The 17,391-nt window shown below is 34.7% G+C and overlaps 1 protein-coding gene across 1 annotated transcript; it reads left to right on the top strand.

Moving 5' to 3' along the window:
* The first annotated feature begins 1,900 nt into the window (after positions 1–1,900).
* On the top strand, positions 1,901–2,877 carry LOC107921930 (uncharacterized). Its single transcript, XM_016851734.2, has 2 exons — positions 1,901–2,362; positions 2,442–2,877. The coding sequence occupies exons 1-2, from the start codon at positions 2,024–2,026 to the stop codon at positions 2,496–2,498; spliced, it is 396 nt and encodes a 131-aa protein (XP_016707223.1). The 5' UTR covers positions 1,901–2,023; the 3' UTR covers positions 2,499–2,877.
* The last annotated feature ends 14,514 nt before the right edge of the window (positions 2,878–17,391 follow it).

The raw sequence follows: 17,391 nt of genomic DNA, 5'->3' as shown, positions 1-17,391 counted from the left end.
ACTAGGATCTCACTGGTATTAGGGCTGTGCATTATTCGGTTAAAACCGAAATTTTTTGGTTAACCGACCGAGTTCGATTAATCGGTCGGTGAACCAAAAAAATTCGGTCGGGGATCGGTTAAATTTTTTTGGTTTGTTCGGTTAACGGTTAAATCGGTTCGAAACCGTCCGGTTAACCGAAAAAAATTTGGGTAAACTAAAATTAACAGTTTAGGGCCTAAACTAGTTAAATTTAAACCCAGCCCAAATTTAAACTTGCTGTCCAATGACCATTTCTCAGTAGCAGCCCCAACCCGACTACTCTACCCCCTCCCTACTTTCCCTTTCACTTTCAATTTTACTTAAACTTTCACTCACACACTTAACACCCAACCCTAGTATTCTCAAATCTCAATCTCAGTCGAAACCCTAAATCACACACTTAAACTTTCACTCACACACTATTTCTCTTTCGCCGGAGTCCCCGAGTCAGAGTGTCGGACCACCACATTAATACCCAAACCCAGGGCCAGGTTTACTTTCTTCTAATTTCCCTTTTGGTTTTCTTTTCTAATTTCTTGAATGGGTCTGTAGTTGACTGATATAGTATTGGTTTTTTTTCTAATTATTGAATCTGTAGTTGACTAATATAGTATTCGATTTTCTCAAGAAAATGATCCGGATTTCGTCGAGGATAAAAATAAAAATGCCAAATAATTATTTCATCAGTGTAATGAAAAACCCTTTGGTTTTTCTACTTTTCAATAATTTGGGGTTTCAGGGTAACAAATTTTGGTCACTGTAAAAACAAAATTGGATTTGGCACTAATTTCTATTTTCTACTCTCTCTTTTTTTAATAATTTTTTGTCTTATGAATTTAATATATTGAGTTGGAAATAGATTGAACTTGTTAAGCGTCATTTCTTTTTCAAGAGAAAATTTTAAAGTGTTGTCGGTTAAGCAATTGATCAGATTCTTGAACAAGTATTGCGCTCAGGATGCCTGTCTCCTTATCAAAGGAGCTTATGGAGTTTCGCGAAAGCGCCTAATCTCTATGAATCCTTTTGGAACAAAAACCTAAAGCCTAAACCAAACATAAACATTCCAAGAGCAATACCTTCGTTGAAGGTCTATGTAAAAACGACACTTCAATTTTTTTTAATAAAAGAGTTGTCTCCTCAAAACAATTTAAAGTTTTGAGCTCGAGTTTGAATCCGTTTAAATTTAAATTTTTTTAGCAAGTGAGGGAACATGATTGTGGGCTACACATCCCAGCAGTTGGTGCAAAATGGCCATGGTAGCACTACAGTTATAACTACTAAAGTGATAAGATTTTTTGAGTTAGATATTCTTTTAACTCACGATTGTAGTAGTTTTTTTAAAAAAATTTAATTTTGGTATTTGAATTATTATTTGTTTAAAAATTATTCGCATTCAATAAAAATGTGTTAAGTGTTTTATTTTTTAAAGTAAGTTAAAACGAAATAATTGTTCAATAAAAAATTTTAAGTACTAAATTAAAATTTAGTACATTCACCTATCTGTATCTACTATTTTATGATTATATATGTATATGTATGCATGTATATGTATGCAATCTTATTTTTGTTTGAATTATTTCCCTTTGGTCATAAAAGCAGGCCATCAGATCACTGCGGAAGATTGCACCGGCATAGACGCATTGTTTGTCTATTGTGTATTTTAGTGATGGAATCAAGTGTCGACAATTCCATGTATTTGTTATGTAGTGATTCAAAGTTTTATGTAATGTTTATAATTATGTAGTGATTTAATTCGGGTAATTCGGGTAATTTTCGGGTAATTCGGGTAATTCGGGTAATTTTTAACCAAAAATGCACAAAACATACTTTTTGGTTAATTCGGTTAACCGACATTATTAACCGAAAAATTTTGGTTCGGTTAATTTTTTTTAAAAAAAATTCGGTTCAGTTAACGGTTAAAAATTTTCGAATGTCGATTAATTCGGTTATACCAATTTCGGGTCGGTTAACCGAATGAACACCCCTAACTGGTATCCCTTGCATGCATGCATTGGCTGTCATTCATCTAAAAGATGAGTTCCCAGAAACCTATGTACAAACCTGGTACACCAAGCAAACCCAGCTTCAAATTTACTCCAACTTTATAAGGCCAGTAAGGGGTCCTAAACAATGGGCCTCTTTGTCAAACATGTTGCCAATACTGCCTCCTACACTAAGAAGGCCACCTGGTAGACTTATTAAAGTGAGAAGGAAAGAACCTGATGAACCACAAACAACAAAAAGGTTTAGCATGAGAGGGGTGGACATGAGGTGCAGTAAATACAAAAGAATAGGCCACAATAAGAGGAGTTGCAAAGGGGAAGTTGGCCAAAACATTCCAGTAAGTCATTTGCCTTAAGTTAATTTATAGTATACTTCTATTTATGAATTTGTTTGACAGATTTCACTTGTTCCTGTAGGTCAAAAGACATAAAGTTGGTGTCCCAACTCAGCAACAGGCTACCCCAAATCAGTAAGAGAGTACCCCAACTCAACAGGCTACCCCAACTCAATTACCTACTGCCCCTACTCATCAACACGCTGCCCTAAGAGAAAAGCTCCCATTCAAGAGAAAATCAACCACTGTTAGATGGATGCCTCCTACTCAAGAGTCATCCATGACAGACCATTAATGATGATGTGAACAGACCTTATTTTGTTAACTTTTTGAAATTGTGTAAATTTTCCTACTACTGATTTATTAACTTAGGTAGATAATTTTTTTGTAAATTTGCCTATGATTGCTACTGTTGATATACTTAGGCATATAGTCACTGAAATTTTTGGTAAATTTCCCTACAATTCACATATGTTCAATTGTGTTGAATTGTAGGAAATTTTGGCAATATTTTGCCCCTCATTGATATATGAGCATTGATCCATGCTGTTTGTGTTATCTCTTCTCTTCTAACATATGAGTTTTGAAAAAACAAATGTGTGTGAATTGAGAAATACAAATGTTTTTTTTTCCATTTGTTATCGTTTTCTGATATATGAGTATTGAGAAATACAAATGAAATGAAGATTTAACATTCTTTCTAATTGTTGTAAGCAACAAAAATATTATAAAACAATTTGTAATCAACAAAAATATCTCATTTCAAGTCTTTCAAGTGTTTGTAAACAACAACATGACCTGGTTAGCCATGTATACTAGTAGCCATGTATAACAACATAAGCAACAATATCCCATCGGCCATGTATACCAACATAAGCAACAATATACCAGCAACAATATCACAAAACATAAGCTGGTTTTCAATGCTAACAACAATAACATAAGCTTATTTTTAAGGTTTAAGAAACAACAAAATAGTTACAAATACAATCACCAAAAAGCAGGTTCTTCTCTCCCTCTTCCTTGCATCCTCCAATGTCCTCACTTTTTTCAGAAGACCCAACAACACAATTTGTGAACGGGGCGTCAATGGTGGATCAAACCAGCTAAAAAACCGACATAGTTTTCGAAATCCACTGCCAAATTTCTTACACCCAAAAAACCTCCAACCTGGATTGTCATTGGACCAAGACATGTTTAATTTGGTTGGGTTTCCACAATAGCACGTCGGAGTCACTTTAGGAATCTCCATTTTTTCTCTTCTTCTTCTTCTTCTTCTTCTTCTTCTTCTTCTTCTTCTTCTTCTTCTTCTTCTTCTTCTTCTTCTTCTTCTTCTTCTTCTTCTTGTAACACCCCTTAACCCCCAATCAAGTTCCGGTATTTATTTATCTTGATCTATATAAATTCAAATTTAACTCATTTATTCACCAAATCAATCAATTCAATCCATATAAATATATTTTGGCATTTTTACAAAATAGCCTTCATATTTTCGCATTTTGACACTTTAGTTCCTAATTCACAAATACACAAAATATACGAAATTTATTTATACGAATTCTTAACCGAATAATATATATCTTCTAATCAGCCCATATTTTCATTTATTTCACATTTCTAACATAATATTTCTATTTTTTATTAAATCCCTAAAGCTCATTTTTGTCAAAATTTACTTCATAAAACTTGTATATGTTTCAACACCCATCAATAATCTAGCATAATACTTCAAAATATACTAGTATTCAACAATGGCATATTTCAAAATCATCAAAATTTTCAGAAATTAAGGTACGGGCTAGCTAGAATACAAAACAACGATCTCAAAAAAATTATCAAAAACCGAGCAAAGAACATACCTTAATCAACAACCAAAAGTGCCGAACCCTACTTTGCTCACAAGCTTTCTTTCCTTTGTTAATTCGGCAGTATAGAAGAATGGATCATTGATTTTTCATGTTTTGTTTTATTATAAAAAAACTTATTAACATAATGACCATATTAACCTTAATAGTTAAAAATTACAAAAAACCTAATGGCTGTCTATTTTTGACCATGCAATATTCTAATGATTAAATTACCACATAAGGACTCTATATAATAAAAGTCATAACAAATAGGTACCTTTACATATAACATTCAAATTTTGCATTTGACGCGATTAAATCCTTTTAATTAAATTAAGTATTTAAACGGTAAAATTTCTTAACGAAATTTTTATACTATAATTCCATCATGCTGTAAAACTTATTAAAATAATATAATAAATATTTTTACTCGGTTAAGTGGTACCGAAACCACTGTTCTGATTAGACTCAAAAATGAGTTATTACAACTCTCCCCTCCTTTAGGGATTTTCGTCCCCGAAAATCTTACCGGTAAACAAATTAGGGTACTGTTTTCGCATAGCTTCCTCGGGTTCCCACGTAGCTTCCTTTATCCCGTGTTTATGCCAAAGAACCTTCACAAGTGCTATACGTTTACTTCTTAATTCTTTATTATCTCGGGCCAGAATTCTGATCGGTTCTTCGTTATACGATAAATCTGACTGTATTTCCACATCAATGGGAGAGATCACATGTGAGGGGTCAGATCGGTATCGACGTAACATCGAAACATGAAAAACATTGTGTATCTTTTCAAGTTCAGACGGTAATGATAGTCGATATGCTACAAGTCCTATTCTTTCAACAATTTCATACGGCTCGATAAATCGCGGACTTAACTTTCCTTTACGGCCAAAACGAAAAATTTTCTTCCACGGTGACACTTTCAAGAATACTCGATCTCCAACCTGAAACTCTATTTCTTTACGTTTCAAATCTGCATATGATTTCTGTCTATCTGAGGTTGCTTTTAAATTATCTCGAATTACTTTCACTTTTTCTTCAGTTTCTCTAATCAATTCAACCCCATAAATCTTTTTCTCACTTAATTCTGTCCAGTATAATGGTGTCCGACATTTACGACCATATAAAGCTTCATACGGAGCCATTTTCAAACTTGTCTTGAAGCTATTGTTATATGCAAATTCAATCAAAGGCAAGTGTTTTTCCCAGCTACATTCAAATTCAAGTATGCAACAACGCAACATATCCTCGAGTATCTGTATAACTCTTTCGGACTGACCGTCAGTCTGAGGATGAAAGGCTGTACTGAAATTCAATTTTGTTCCTAGAGCTTCTTGTAATTTCTTCCAAAATCTCGATGTGAATCTTGGATCTCTATCAGAGATAATAGACAATGGTACACCGTGTAATCGTACAATCTCATATAAGTACAATTCAGCTAATCTATCCAGGGAGTAATTTGTACATACCGGTATAAAATGAGCCGATTTTGTTAATCGATCAACGATAACCCAGATTGCATCTTTCTTTTTCGGAGTCAGAGGCAATGCCGATACAAAATCCATAGTAACTCTGTCCCATTTTCATTCCGAAATCATCACCGGCTGTAATAAACCTGATGGTACTTGATGTTCTGCTTTTACTTGTTGACAGATTAAGCATTTCGATACAAACTCTGATATATCTCGTTTCATTCCCCACCACCAGTACAACTGTTTCAAGTCATTATACATTTTAGTGCTACCTGGATGAACAGAAAAGCGACTACTATGTGCTTCGCTCAAAACTCTCTGAATTAATTCAGTATCTTTAGGTATGCAAATCCTATTCCGGAACATTAAAAAATCATCAGTTCCAGTACTAAATTCAGAATCAGAATTAGACTCACATTGGATTCGTCTGGCTTGTAACTCTCTATCATTTTTCTGAGCCTCGCAGATTTGATGTAGAAATATCGGTCTAGCTTCTAATTCAGCTAGAATGGCTCCGTCATCACATAACATCATCCGAGTGTTCATTACTCGCAAAGCAAATAGAGACTTACGGCTCAAAGCGTCAGCTACAACATTAGTTTTTCCCGGATGATAATCAATTACAAACTTGTAATCTTTCAGTAATTCGAGCCACCTCCGTTGTCGTAGATTCAAATCTCTTTGTGACATCAAATACTTCAGGCTTTTATGATCTGTAAATATTAGGCATTTCTCACCGTACAGATAGTGTCACCAAATCCTTAATGCGAATACTATTGCAGCTAATTCAAGATCATGTGTCGGGTAATTCTTCTCGTGTGGTTTTAACTGTCGAGAAGCATAAGCTATAACTTTTCCATCTTGCATCAATACACAACCCAGTCCGTTTAACAATGCATCACTGTAAATCACAAACTCTTTTCCCAATTCAGGTTGAACTAAAACTGGTGCCTCAGTTAACAGTGCTTTCAACTGTTCAAAACTCTGTTGACACTTATCAGTCCACTTGAATTTTACATCTTTTTGAAGTAATCGAGTTAACGGTACTGCAATCATCGAGAATCCTTTTACAAATCTTCGGTAGTATCCCGCTAATCCCAAGAAACTTCTGATCTCAAATACATTTTTCGGTGGTTTCCAGTCTATAATTGCGGATATTTTGCTTGGATCAACTCGGATGCCTTCCGCTGAAACAATATGACCCAGAAATTCGACTTCCCGAAGCCAAAATTCATATTTGCTGAATTTAGCATATAACTTCTTATCTCTCAAAGTCTGTAACACAATTCTCAAATGTTCAGTATGCTCCGTCTCATCACGAGAATAGATCAGAATGTCGTCAATAAACACAACAACAAATCTGTCTAAATACGGTTTGAATATTCGATTCATTAAATCCATAAATACCGTAGGAGCGTTAGTCAAACCAAAAGGCATAACTAAAAATTCATAGTGGCCGTATCGTGTTCTGAAGGCAGTCTTCGGTATATCTGAATCTTTAACTCGCAACTGATAGTAGCCTGATCTCAAATCAATCTTTGAAAATACAGCAGCCCCTTTCAACTGATCAAATAAGTCGTCGATTCGCGGTAAAGGATACTTATTCTTTATAGTTACTTTATTCAGTTGCCTGTAATCAATACACATTCTCATTGATCCATCTTTCTTTTTAACAAATAACACTGGAGCACCCCATGGTGAGAAGCTCGGTCTTGCAAATCCTCTGTCTGTTAACTCTTGTAACTGTTCTTTTAACTCTTTCAATTCTGTAAGTGCCATTCTGTACGGAGCTATCGATATCGGTGTTGTACCTGGTAGCAATTCGATGCCAAATTCAACTTCTCTGATCGGTGGTAAACCCGGTAGTTCTTCTGGAAATACATCTAGAAAATCACTGACAACCGGTACCGATTCAATATTCAATTCTAACATTTTAGTATCCAATACATATGCTAAATACGCATCACAGCCCCTTTTTACACATTTCTGAGCTCGCATAGAAGATATCACACCGGTAATTCCCTCAAATCATTAGATTCAATCTGAAGAATTTCACCATTCTGACATTTCAGTTCTATACTCTTTCGTCTGCAATTTACAACTGCATCATGCAAATTCAACCAACCCATGCCCAGTATCACATCAAACTCGTCAAATGGTAGGAGCATCAAGTCAGTCAGAAAACAGTATCCCCGAGTCATCAATGGACATTTCTTATAAATTTTATCAACTAACACTGACTTGCCCAATGGATTCGATACTTTAACTACAAATTCTGTAGACTCAACATGTAAACTCTTTCTAAACACTAGTTCCATACAAATATAAGAATGAGTTGATCCTGGATCTATAAACGCAATTATATTAGTGTTAAAAAGAGAAAAAGTACCGGTAATAACATTAGGTGACGAGGCTTCCTCACGTGCGCGTATAGCATAAGCTCGGGTAGGTGCTCGGGTCTCCGATCTCACATTTGAATCTCGTGTAGTACTGTGGTTTCCACTTTGATTCCCTGCATTTCATAGTGGTCTACCCCGGGTAATAGTATTACCCACTTTAACTGTTTGTTCTCTATCAGCAGTAGATCTTTCCGGACAATCTCGTAAGAAATGATCTAACGATCCGCATCTGAAACATGCCCTATTTTTCAATCGGCATTCACCATAGTGCTTTCGGTTACAATGTTTACAATCAGGTCATGTATTTCTCACACTACCCACACTAGCAATGGATGTCGTTTGGGGCTTCGGATTGAATGATCTTGCATCTCTTTCTCTGATTGATATACCCGCTGAAGCAGTGGAACGAGAATTGAAGTCTTTAGATTTCTTTGATCCAGACTGATGCGGTTTACTCGCGAATCTCTTTCTAGAATCTCTTGCTTCAAAATCAGCTTTACAAGTTCTTCGGCAAGTTCTTCGGCTTTACAAGCCCTATCAACCAGCACAACGAACTCTTTCAATTCAAGAATTCCGACTAACAATCGAATATTTTCATTCAGCCCATCCTCGAACCTTTTACACATGATAGCCTCAGTAGAAATACATTCAAGAGCATATTTGCTGAGTCGTACGAATTCTCTTTCATATTCATTTACCGTCATACGGCCCTGTTTCAAATCAAGGAATTCTTTTCTTTTCTGGTCGACGAATCGCTGACTAATATATTTCTTTCGAAATTCAGTTTGGAAAAAATCCCATGTAACTCTTTCTCATGGAACAACTGATATTAGAGTATTCCACCACTGATATGCTGCATCTCTCAACAATGAAATGGCACATTTTAAGCATTCTTCTGGTGTACAGGTTAATTCATCGAAAACTCTGATCGTATTTTCAAGCCAGAATTCGGCCCTCTCAGTATCATCACTAGCTGAGGCTCTGAATTCTTCGGCCCCGTATTTTCGTATCTTATCAACAGGAGGTCTATTCAATTGTAAAAGATCCATACCTCGTATATTTTCAGGGTTTGGTTTGGGGAACTGGAGGGGGTGGAGGTTGTTGAGCAGCCGGGTTTGCTCGAACAAATTTAGAAAACCATTCAGACATCATTTGGAAGAAAGCTTGTTTAGCTTCTCCCTGACCACCCGTAGCAGGTCTCGATTCAGAAGGCACAGTTCCTTGAGTGGAAGCTGGCGCATTACTTTCTACATCGTCGGCCATTGCTCGATTTGGATCAATTTACTATATAAAACATAATTCAAAAACTGTCAGGAGATATCACACTATCGCAGTTTAAATATGGCATGTATAGCTAGACTCGTAAACACTACGATAGTCCTAGAATCGACTAAACCGTAGCTCTGATACCACTAAATGTAACACCCCTTAACCCCCGATCAAGTTCCGGTATTTGTTTATCTTGATCTATATAAATTCAAATTTAACTCATTTATTCACCAAATCAATCAATTCAATCCATATAAATATATTTTGGCATTTTTACAAAATAGCCTTCATATTTTCGCATTTTGACACTTTAGTTCCTAATTCACAAATACACAAAATATACGAAATTTATTTATACGAATTCTTAACCGAATAATATATATCTTCTAATCAGCCCATATTTTCATTTATTTCACATTTCTAACATAATATTTCTATTTTTTTATTAAATCCCTAAAGCTCATTTTTGTCAAAATTTACTTCATAAAACTTGTATATGTTTCAACACCCATCAATAATCTAGCATAATACTTCAAAATATACCAATATTCAACAATGGCATATTTCAAAATCATCAAAATTTTCAGAAATTAAGGTACGGGCTAGCTAGAATACAAAACAACGATCTCAAAAACGTAAAAATCATCAAAAACCAAGCAAAGAACATACCTTAATCAACAACCAAAAGTGCCGAACCCCACTTTGCTCATAAGCTTTCTTTCCTTTGTTAATTCGGCAGTATAGAAGAATGGATCATTGATTTTTCATGTTTTGTTTTATTATAAAAAAAACTTATTAACATAATGACCATATTAACCTTAATAGTTAAAAATTACAAAACACCTAATGGCTGTCTATTTTTGACCATGCAATATTTTAATGATTAAATTACCACATAATGACTCTATATAATAAAAGTCATAACAAATAGGTACCTTTACATATAACATTCAAATTTTGCATTTGACGCGATTAAATCCTTTTAATTAAATTAAGTATTTAAACGGTAAAATTTCTTAACGAAATTTTTATACTATAATTTCATCATGCTGTAAAACTTATTAAAATAATATAATAAATATTTTTACTCGGTTAAGTGGTCCCGAAACCACTGTTCCGATTAGACTCAAAAATGAGTTATTACACTTCTTCTTCTTCTTCTTCTTTTTCTTCTTCTTCTTCTTCTTCTTCTTCTTCTTCTTCTTCTTCTTCTTCTTCTTCTTCTTCTCTAACCCTAAAATGGTGCTGGTAAGGCTGTTAAAGTGAGAGTAACTGGCTAACTGGACGATTTTTTGACACCAACGACGCCGTCAACTGCCATGTCGCTTTGCCGTGACTTCTGTGACAGAAAATGGCAAAAAAGGACTATTTTGTAACTTTTCAAAAGTTAAATGACTGAAATGAAACCTAGGTGACTATTATGTCAGCTACCTAAAAGTTGGGTGACTGTTAGTATAATTTACCCTAATTTTATTTGAATAGCCTAAAATTTTGACATGTGTACATGTTGAAAAATATGGACATCACATATATAATAATAATTACATGTTATTATTTACTTTCATAAAATATTAGCTCAAATTAAAAGTGATCTAATTTGGTTAAGGTTTATTGGGCTTTAGTTATTAAATAAAATATGGGTTAAATATGTGTAGATACTCTAAGAGACTTGTTCATGGGCCAAGCCACTCGACCCAGTCCAAAGGCCCGCCCGAAAAATTATAGGGTTTGGGTAAAAATATAGGCCCGAAAAATAGGCTTGGACAAAAAAAGGCCTGTTTCGAAAATGGGTCGGGCCTTGGGTAAGGTTTTTTTTGCCCGAGCCCAACCTGGGCCGAATATGTAAAAATAATGGTTGTTTTTTTTTACTATTTTTGCTATTTTTTACTGTTTTGTTATTATTTTCTTGTTAATTTTGTTACTATTTTAGAGGCATTTACTTGTTAAGTTGCACCTATTTTAGTGTTATTTAAGTATACATATTGGTTTTTTTTAATTTATTTTCAATTTGTTGGGAAATATTTATTTTAATATTTTTTTAGTATTTTTTATGTATTATATTTTTTAATATATATAATTTAATACGGGCCAGGGTCGGGCTTAGGCAAACTTTTAGGCCTATTTTTTGGGTTGGGCTAAGCTCGGGCCTAAAATTCTGGTTGAGCCCGGCCTGACTCGACCCATGAACACCTCTATACTCTAGTAACTAATTTCTAATTGATGATGAGCTTATTAAAAATTAGGGTTAATGTTATCTTTAGAAAAGAGAAAGTCACCTTCTCTGATTTACATGTGTGTTAATTTAGAAGATTAAAACCATAAAATTTAAAGATTTCAAGAAATCGATGGATTCAGATACACTCCCGCATCTAGTTTTGTTCATGATTTGTTCTTGATAATCTGTCATGATAGATCCTGATTTGTTATGTTTTATATTAGATCATGTTTTACGGTTCTAACAACACAACCTTATAAATTTAATATATGGCAAGACTTAAGCTGATCAACTAAGACTTTTATCTCATTATGCAGTCGTGAAACCTATTTCTGCTACATTCTATATCGAGATTTTGTTCCAAACAAGCACTTTGGATCTCAGTAATAAGAATGGTGGACATCTATCATAGAGGATTTGGATTTGCAATTCCATAAAAGTTGTTGATGATGGGAAAGTTGGAGTGTAGAAAAACTTTTTGAAAGAGAAGAGGTTGAAAAATACTTTTAGAAGAAGGAAATTGGAGATTGTGAGAAAGAGAAAAAAAAAACAAGGTTTTCGAGTGAAAAAGAGGAAAAGGAAAAATAAAAAAATTTACTATTATCCATCAGGTCAATTTGTTATTATACCATTACAGATACCATTAAAGATTGATGGGCATTTTACCAAAAAAAGCCCTTTTTTTAAAAACATTACCGAAATGGACCCATTATTTAATTATTTATTGGAATGGTCTATTTTCCGAAAAATCGTGTCCACGTCAGCGCGACGTTACGAGACGCGCCAGGAAATCACGTCCACGTCAGCACGAGTTGCTAACATGGCAACAAATTGCACCCTCTAGGACGCGATTTGCTGCCATGTCAGCAACTCGCGCTGACGTGGCCGCTTCTAGGACGCGATTTGCTGCCATGTCAGCAACTCGCGCTGACGTGGCCGTGACTTGACCCGCGCGTGAACAGTGCTCCAACGGTCAAAAATTTGACCGTTGCCCACCCCAATGGTAAAAAAAAACTATAAATACCCCCACCTTTTTTTTTCACAAACTAATCCTCTCTCAAATTTTCTCTCAATTTCCTCTCAATTTCCTTCAAAAATTCTCTTAAGTTCCTCTTAAGTTTCTCTTAACTCCCTTTTTTTAAATAATTTTAAAAATATTTTTTAAAAGTTTTTTAAACCGGAAAAATTTGTACGACTTCAGCAATGGCTGGAGAATTGACTCGTCTTAATAAGCATCACATATCGGTGGAACAAATGAAAATGGTAAGTATTAAATTTAATTTTTAAATATTATTTAAGAATTTTTTATTTATGCATTTTTAGATAATTATTAATTTTTTATTTGTTATAAAAGTCTGTAGATCGGGTATTGGAATGCAATATCTGGAATATGCATGCTCCTCCATCATCGTTGGTAGAGAACTACCTGCAGGAAACGGGTTTTTGGCACGTGGGGACGGTAGGCCGGGGATGCAAGGTGGACCCAAAACTAATCAGTGCATTGATCGAGAGGTGGAGACCCGAGACGCACACATTCCATCTTCCATGTGGAGAGTGCACTATCACTCTAGAAGATGTTAGTCTGTAATTGGGATTGCCGGTGGACGGGAGCCTAGTCACCGGGTCTGCCCAATCTAGTGATTGGGGGGCGGTGTGCTACGAGCTTTTGGGCGCTATTCCGGAGAAAATGGAGGGAGGTAAGATAGAGATGGGCTGGTTACGTGACACATTCCCTGGTCTGGATGAAGATTCAACCGAAATTGAAAGAATTCGATATGTTCGGACATACATTCTTCAATTAATTAGAGGTTATCTAAAGCCCGACACGTCACGGAGCCGCGTACATCTAAGATGGCTGCTGAAAGTCGTTGATTTTAGAGCAGCCAGTGAATTCAGTTGGGGGCCTGCCGTCTTGGCAACGTTATATCGGGAGATGTGCGGGGCGATGCGACCGAGGAGAGCAAAAATCGGAGGTTACCTATCACTACTGCAGTCATGGGCACGGTTTTGCTTTCTATTTCTACGTCCTCGAGTGGACCACCCATATACATTCCCACTCATAACGAGGTAAATTTATATTAGATTTTACAATTATTATGTAGATTTTTAAAAATAAAAATATGCTAAAAATTTATTTAATTAGGTGGAACCATCCGGCAAGTCATGCTCGATTACTGTCCTCTCTTGAAGATATACGGCTTCTATTGGACCAACGGTCGGAAGCACAAGTAAGTTTTAAATAAAATAGATATTTCAAAACATTCGCTAGTCGATTGATATTTACTATTTAGTATTTAGTATTATGTATATAACTAATATTTCTATCATGTTCATATAGTTTCAATGGACACCATACAAGGATCCGGTAATTCGGGCAGTAATCCAAGAAGAGTTCTTACAAAATTCACAAACTTGGCACGTGAAAGTCGTGTTGATCAACTACGCAACCGTGGAGCCGCACCAGACAGACAGAGTGCTACGACAGTTTGGATGTAGACAACCGATTCCCGTGGATCCTGAGGTGTTTGACAATCAACACAAATTCGACCTTCGGCAATTGAATACGGATTGGATGAGATACTGGTCCGAGTACATGGAAATGTGGGAAGATCGATATGAATATATACCTATTCGGGAACCAATCATCGTTCCGGAGTTAGCGTGCGTTCCAGAATACATGCCATGGTTTAGGATCCATGGCAAGCCGTATTTACTGACGCCAGAAAAGAGGTAGCGGCAAAGACGTGTCGAAAGGGAAAGAAGCGGGCCTCTAAATCCAAGACGATAAGACAACGAAGGCAACCCCACAACGAGGCCCAGACATTCACCCGGCTCATCATCAGCGGCCATGCAATCACCAGGCCCAACGAGAGCACCGACACAATCACCCGACGCAGCAGTTCAACCGATAATACCCACGCAACCGCCTTTTCAGATGATGTCAGGTGTGTTTTCTAGCCCTTATATTATCCTAACCCTTATATGTATCATTTTCCGAGTCTTATGGCAGGTTGGAGCCAAATGTCTGGTTCAACTCCATTTCCTGTTATGCTGAGTGGACTGCCGATGTATAGGCCAGCGACGCACAAGGTATCGCAATAGGGGCTGTCGGGGAGCTATCCTTTTTACCAATCCCCACCAACGTATGGGTTTCAAACACCGTCGCCGTTCGTGATACAAACACCTCCACATACAATATTCTTTGAAGGTGGATCATCGTCCCAAGTCCGACAACCAGATGCCGTACCAAAAGAACCAGAATCCCCGCCGAAGGAACAACAACCGCCGCCGAAAGCTAAAGAAAGGAGGAATCCAGCGCGTAACCGTCAACGGCCGCCATGTGGCACTGAATCCCCCGGGCATAAACATTGATTGCTGTATTTAAATTTATTTGTACAAATATTATGAATATTTTGATATTATTTGATGTAATAAAATAGAAGTTTATTTGATGTAATAAAATAGAAATTTTTTATATTATTTGAGAATTCTACTAACCATTAATACTCTTAAATTAAAAACCCTAACCTAATTTAATTAAAACCCTTAAACCCTAAACATAAAAACCCTAACCCCCTTAACTTAGAAACCCTAACCTAATTTAATTAAAAACCCTAAACTTAAAAACCCTAACCTAATTTAATTAAAACCATAAACCTTAAACATAAAAACCCTAACCTAATTAACTTAAAAACCCTAAACCCTAAACTTAAAAACCCCAACCCCCTTAACTTAAAAACCCTAACCTAATTAACTTAAAAACCCTAACTTAATTTAATTAAAAACCCTAAACCTTAAACTTAAAAACCCTAACCTAATTTAATTACAAACCCTAAACCCTAAACTTAAAAACCCTAACCCCTTAACTTAAAAACCCTAACCTAATTAAGTTAAAAACTCTAACCCCTTTAACTTAAAAACCCTAACCTAATTAACTTAAAAACCCTAAACTTAAAAACCCTAACCTAATTTAATTAAAAACCCTAAACCTTAAACTTAAAAACCCTAACCCTCTTAACTTAAAAACCATAACCTAATTAACTTAAAAACCCTAACCTAATTAAATAAAAACCCTAACCTAATTTAATTAAAACCCTAAACCCTAAACTTAAAACCCTAACTTAATTTAATTAAAAACCCAAAACCTAAACTTAAAAACTCTAACCTAATTAACTTAAAAACCATAACCTAATTAAATTAAAAATCCTAACCTAATTTAATTAAAAACCCTAAACCCTAAAATTAAAAACTCTAACATAATTTAATTAAAAACCTTAAACCATAAACTTAAAAACCCTAACCTAATTCACTTAAAAACCCTAAACTTAAAAACCCTAACCTCATTAACTTAAAAACCCTAACCAAATTAAATTAAAAACTCTAACCTAATTTAATTAAAAACCCTAAACCCTAACCAAATTAATTTAAAACCCTAAACCCTAAACTTAAAACCCTAAACCCCTTAACTTAAAAACCTTAACCTAATTAACTTAAAAACCCTAACCTAATTAACTTAAAAACCCTAAGCTAATTAAATTAAAAACACTAACCTAATTTAATTAAAAACCCCCTAAACTTAAAAACCCTAACCTAATTTAATTCAAAACCTTAAACCCTAAACTTAAAAACCCTAACCTAATTTGATTAAAACCCTTAAACCCTAAACTTAAAAACCTTAAACCCTAAACTTAAAAACCCTAACCCTCTTAACTTAAAAACCTTAACCTAATTAACTTAAAAATCTTAACCTAATTAAATTAAAAACCCTAACCCAATTAAATTAAAAACCCTAAACCCTAAACTTAAAAACCCTAACCCCCTTAACTTAAAAACACTAACCTAATTAACTTAAAACCCTAACCTAATTAAATTAAAAACCCTAACCTGATTTAATTAAAAACCCTAAACCCTAAACCCTAAACTTAAAAACCCTAACCTAATTAACTTAAAAACCCTAACCTAATTAAATTAAAAACCCTAAACCCTAAACTTAAAAACTCTAACCTAATTTAATTTAAAACCCTAAACCCTAAACTTAAAAACCCTAACCTAATTAACTTAAAAACCATAAACTAATTAAATTAAAAACCATAACCTAATTTAACTAAAAACCCTAAACCCTAAACTTAAAACCCTAACATAATTTAATTAAAAACCTTAAACCTTAAACTTAAAAACACTAACCTAATTCACTTAAAAATCTTAAACCCTAAACTTAAAAACCCTAACCCCCTTAAGTTAAAAACCCTAACCTAATTAACTTAAAAATCCTAACCTAATTAAATTAAAAACTCTAACCTAATTTAATTAAAAACCCTAAATCCTAAACTTAAAAACCCTAACCTTATTTAATTAAAAACCTTAAACCCTAAACTTAAAAACCCTAACCTAATTAAATTAAAAACCCTAACCTAATTAAATTAAAAACCCTAAACCCTAAACTTAAAAACCCTAACCTAATTAAATTAAAAACCCTAAACCCTAAACTTAAAAACCCTAACCTACTTAAATTAAAAACCCTAAACCCTAAACTTAAAAACCCTAACCCCTTAACTTAAAAACCCTAACCTAATTAACCTAAAAACCCTAACATAATTGAATTAAAAACCCTAACCTAATTTAATTAAAAACCCTAAACCCTAAACTTAAAACCTCTAACCTAGTTAACTTAAAAACCCTAACCTAATTAAATTAAAAACCTTAAACCCTCAACTTAAAAACCCTAACCCCATTAACTTAAAAACCCTAACCTAATTAAATTAAAAACTCTAAACCCTAAACTTAAAGACCCTAACCCCCTTAACTTAAAAACCCTAACCTAATTAAC

Source organism: Gossypium hirsutum, chromosome D01 (assembly GCF_007990345.1).
Source record: "Gossypium hirsutum isolate 1008001.06 chromosome D01, Gossypium_hirsutum_v2.1, whole genome shotgun sequence".
NCBI classification, from domain to species: domain Eukaryota; kingdom Viridiplantae; phylum Streptophyta; class Magnoliopsida; order Malvales; family Malvaceae; genus Gossypium; species Gossypium hirsutum.
The sequence above is the reverse complement of the archived record's forward strand: the minus strand, read 5'-3'. Positions and strand labels throughout refer to the sequence as shown.

Coding starts and splice junctions, on each gene's coding strand:
- LOC107921930 (XM_016851734.2), top strand. CDS start 2,024: ATGCATGCATTGGCTGTCATTCATCTAAAAGATGAGTTCCCAGAAACC. Junction 2,363..2,441: donor AAGTTGGCCAAAACATTCCA/GTAAGTCATTTG, acceptor TTGTTCCTGTAG/GTCAAAAGACATAAAGTTGG.